General features: G+C 42.8%; 1 protein-coding gene across 1 annotated transcript; it reads left to right on the plus strand.

Annotated features, from left to right (window-relative positions):
• Nucleotides 1-399: 399 nt before the first annotated feature.
• Nucleotides 400-2,971, plus strand: LOC125530713 (UDP-glucosyltransferase UGT13248-like). Its single transcript, XM_048695109.1, has 3 exons — nt 400-1,190; nt 1,895-2,279; nt 2,396-2,971. Exons 1-3 carry the CDS (start codon nt 489-491, stop codon nt 2,731-2,733), a joined length of 1,425 nt encoding a protein of 474 aa, XP_048551066.1. The 5' UTR covers nt 400-488; the 3' UTR covers nt 2,734-2,971.
• The last annotated feature ends 1,666 nt before the right edge of the window (nt 2,972-4,637 follow it).

Below are 4,637 nucleotides of genomic sequence, written 5' to 3' on the forward strand. Positions count from 1 at the left end.
CTTTATTACTAGGTAAAAAGATTAGGGAAAGATTATTATAGGGAAAAAGATTAGGAAGATAATTGCAGAGACTAACATATATTGGCATATTAATGGAGTGAATAATTGTAGTATAATTTTACTCATATTACAGCCATTTTTGGACAAATTTTTATACCTAGAATTGTGGACCTCGGTTACATCGAACCGGGTCCTTGAATACGTGACAAATAAACAACAAATATGTCCATATCTCCCCTGGGTTTTTGTGTGGACACGATAGATTAGATTACTCCGTCTCTATCCTGGAAAGAGAATAAACTAGTACAACTTTTTATACGCATGCGGTCGAGAATGCAGCCGCACCACCTTCCCGGTTCCTTCCACTCGTCAGTGCAAGACACACAGACAGGAGCGTGGCAACAAATTTGACCATTCCCAAGAGAAACCTTACGCGCCACTCTGCATCCAACTTTCCATGCCTATTTATCTTTGAGCAAACACTATGAATGAACGCTGTCAACATGGAGACCACGGGCACCACTGGCTCAATCCTCGGCCATGGAGCAGGTGACGGCCCGAGCGTCCTCCTTCTCCCGTTCCTGTGGGCGCAGGGCCACACAAACCCGATACTCCAGTTCGGCCGCCGCCTCGCGTACCACGGTCTCCGCCCCACCCTCGTCGTCACCCGGTACGTGCTCTCCACCACCTCGCCCCCTGGCGCGCCGTTCCGCGTGGCCGCCATCTCGGACGGCTTCGACGCTGGTGGCATGGCGTCGTGCCCCGACTACGCGGAGTACTTCCCGCGACTGGAGGCCGTCGGGTCCGAGACGCTGCGGGAGCTCCTCCTGTCGGAGGCGTGCGCCGGGCGGCCAGTGCGCGTGCTGGTTTACGACCCTCATCTTGCGTGGGCGCTGCGGGTGGCGCGGGCGGCCGGCGTGGCCACCGCAGCCTTCTTCTCCCAGCCGTGCGCAGTGGACATCGTGTATGGGGAGCTCTGGGCGGGGCGACTGGCGCTGCCGGCGACGGACGGGCATGCGCTGCTCGCGAGAGGAGCGCTGGGCGTGGAGCTTGGGCCGGAGGACATGCCGCCGTTCGCGGTCGCACCGGAGTCGCAGCCGGTGCTCACAAAGACGTCGATTGGGCAGTTCGACGGGCTGGAGGACGCCGACGACGTGCTCGTCAACTCTTTCCACGACATCGAGCCAAAGGTACGCCATACTTTGAGACTGGTCAGCTCTGCTCTAGTTATCTAATAAGTTTTGCAACAAGAAAGAGACCACGTGACTTAAAGAGGTCGTTAGGAATTAATCTTACGCATTCGGCACTGATGAGAGCAGAGCATTCTAATTTTAGTTGTGTATTTTCATTTTCAGATGCTAGAAAACTAGATGGTAAAATTGCTTCCTTAATACATTTGAAATGTATTAATTTATATGTATTTTTAGTGCATTTATCAGTGCTAAATATCTTAACAAGAGACATTGCTTTTATCAATTAGCATATTTCTTTTTTCATTTTTCATTTAAGAGGAGTAATGCGCTACACAAGCATCGTAGACACATAAATTTTCATTTCTCATGAAGAGAGCTATGACAGGGTGTGTAAGGAGGACACATCTATTACGTTTCTATAATCTTCTGTTCCACATTTCTAACGCAAGGATGGTGCAAAATGACAAATCCAGTGTAAATTATTGGAGGTGGCATAAGGGCCTCATATATATGCTACCAGCACGTCAACTAAACATACAAGTGTTCGACGCTCCATTATTTGTTATGTCACATCAGATTGATGATGTGATGATTCATACGGGTAGGAACGAACGGTCCTGTCAATATGACGTTTCTATGCTTGATTATATTTAGTCCATTTCAGAAAGAATTTGATATTTGAAATTTTGCCAACTGAGCAGGAGGCAGAGTACATGGAGTTAACATGGAGAGCGAATATGATAGGTCCAACTTTGCCATCATACTATCTTGATGATAATCGCCTACCATCCAACAAGTCTTATGGTTTCAACTTGTTCAGTGAGGGTGCATCCTGTATGGATTGGTTAGACAAGCATAGCATTTCCTCCGTTGTGCTTGTATCCTATGGTACTGTCTCTAACTACGATGCAACCCAATTGGAGGAGCTTGGCAGTGGACTATGCAATTCTGGCAAACCTTTTGTTTGGGTTGTCAGATCCAATGAGGCACACAAGTTATCTGAAGAACTCAAGGAGAAATGTGAGAACAGTGGATTAATTGTTGCGTGGTGCACCCAACTAGAAGTTTTGTCACACAAGGCTATCGGTATGGTTACACACATTACATTTCTTTTACTTTCTATGGACAAGAATATATAAATGCTTTACAGAGTAAACAAAAATGACAACACTTTAGATCTAAATTTATGAACATACATGTAGGTTGTTTTGTTACCCGCTGCGGATGGAACTCGACATTGGAGGCAATTGTTAGTGGTGTTCCTCTTGTGGGAATCCCACATTGGGCTGACCAACCCACCATCTCAAAGTATGTGGAGACTGTGTGGGGCATGGGTGTGCGAGTGCGGAAGGGCGATAACGGATGGCTAAAGAGGATGGAGGTCGAGAGGTGCATTAGAGAGGTGATGGACGGAGATAGAAAGGATGAGTACAAAAGAAATGCTGCAAAGTGGATGCAAAAGGCCAAGGATGCAATGCAGGAAGGAGGAAGCTCAGATAAGCATATTGCTGACTTTGCTGCGAAGTATACTTCAACTTGAAGTCATACCAATGCATTTTTTACTTCAAGTTATGAAATTAGGCATTCACTCCAATGCTACAATTCTTTTAGAGTGAATGACATTTTAATTTGTAAGTAGAGTGTCTTCTGACCATTTAGAAGGATGTTCAATTTCTGATGTACTAACAATATGTGAACAATTGATTACAAGTTATAGAATCAATTTGAATAAATTATATGGAGTCTATAAAAGTATTGTCATAGCAACTTTCACTTTATTAGTCTATGTGTATTCTTAGTGTTCCACACAATAAAACAGTTCCCTATAATCTATACCAATATATATCGTATGAGTTTTGAATGTGTCGAGAGCATCGATCTTGATTGTTGATATCCTCAATCTAACGGTTGAAAGCAATGGGATTCTCATGAACAGTACCTATCAGCTGCTTCCAATGTATTTTAGAACCATTGTGTTTTACAAAGTGCATGCCGCTCAGGCCATGCTGTGTTCAGCAGCGACGTGCTGTGTGGCTTGGGATCGGTCTAGAAACAGGACAAGAGAGAGAAGAAATCTAAATTAAACAATTAATGAATCTTAGCCTGCTGGTTATTTTCCTTTGTGTTTTACAATTCTGTCACCAATCAATAGGAATTACACACTTCTAATATTTCTTTTTACAACAATAATATTCCTCAATGCATTCATACATAGAACGTATTATTTTGCATTTCCTTTTTGCAGCATAGCCTAATGCTTTTTTCTATCACCAAAAACACTTATGTTGACGTCCACGTGCGTGCATACTAGTATATTAATGTAAGAAGATGATTCTTTGTTCATCCTAAATTTTCATCGGATACATATTTTTATTGGTGCACAATTAGGAGTTCTGTAACTTTGAGTTGAAGCTGAATGCCTAAATGTATATGAATAAAAACCCATAGATGTTTCAATTGATCATATACACAAAAAGACACATGAAAGATTAAAATACAATATCGATGAGCATCATAATTTAAGATAATTAATCATATTCCCTACGTCTTGCCTATGACCTCATCATAAGGTATCGTGTGTTACGCTATTCTTGGAAGTGGAGTTTTCTCATAATCTAGTTGGAATGGATTGATTCCTTTGAAATATTGCATGTTGTATGCTCTCGTGATATAAATCACTAGTAGGATGCCTCCTAGTCTATTAAGACATTACATTCTTATAAATACCCGAGGACACTATTTAGAAATCACACACACATTGAAATATTTTAGCCATTTGAAAGCTTCATGGAATATATATCTACATAATTCTCTATCAATTGTTAAAACACAATGTATCACACATGGTATTAAATTACAAAGTATAAGAATGTACAGACATAAGATGCATTATTGTACACGGACACATATGAACTATGCATTCTACTTGGGGACCTTAGTGTTTTGAGAACTGTGCATATGTATGATTGGGTGGAATTTGGTGATCTTCTTATTTGGTGGGGTACGAAGGCTCCGTGGCAAGACCACACATGCCCTTCTTGTCTGCAATGTCCATCTGCATTCTCAATTACCCATCTTCGCCCCAAGTTGTGCCCCATGAATTCTTCATTAACCAATAACTTGTGCCATCACTAGTCTTTCCATATCCAATGGCTGCAATTCCATGGTCCAAATCAGTGCCGCATGAGCTAGTCATCACCTCACCAGAGTAGAATTGGAATGTCATGTCGTCTTCGTCGACAGCTACAGACACTGGTTGGTTTGCAACTGCCATCACAAGGGCACCCTCATTATTGGCAGGCACATCCTCAAAGCCGGTGCTGGTTGCCTTGCACTTGCCATGCAGCACTATTGGATCCAGCCTTGCACTTGCCATCAGTTGCATTATATTGTAGCTGGACTCCATGGTAAGTCCTCAGTTCTTGATAATAAATTTCAAGGCAT

Source organism: Triticum urartu, unplaced genomic scaffold (genome assembly GCF_003073215.2).
Source record: "Triticum urartu cultivar G1812 unplaced genomic scaffold, Tu2.1 TuUngrouped_contig_651, whole genome shotgun sequence".
NCBI lineage: Eukaryota > Viridiplantae > Streptophyta > Magnoliopsida > Poales > Poaceae > Triticum > Triticum urartu.

Excerpts from the sequence above, each read along its gene's own strand:
- LOC125530713 (XM_048695109.1), top strand. The coding sequence starts at position 489 with ATGAACGCTGTCAACATGGAGACCACGGGCACCACTGGCTCAATCCTC. Across the intron at positions 1,191-1,894 it reads TCCACGACATCGAGCCAAAG|GAGGCAGAGTACATGGAGTT; the intron begins GTACGCCATACT and ends CCAACTGAGCAG. Across the intron at positions 2,280-2,395 it reads TTTGTCACACAAGGCTATCG|GTTGTTTTGTTACCCGCTGC; the intron begins GTATGGTTACAC and ends ACATACATGTAG.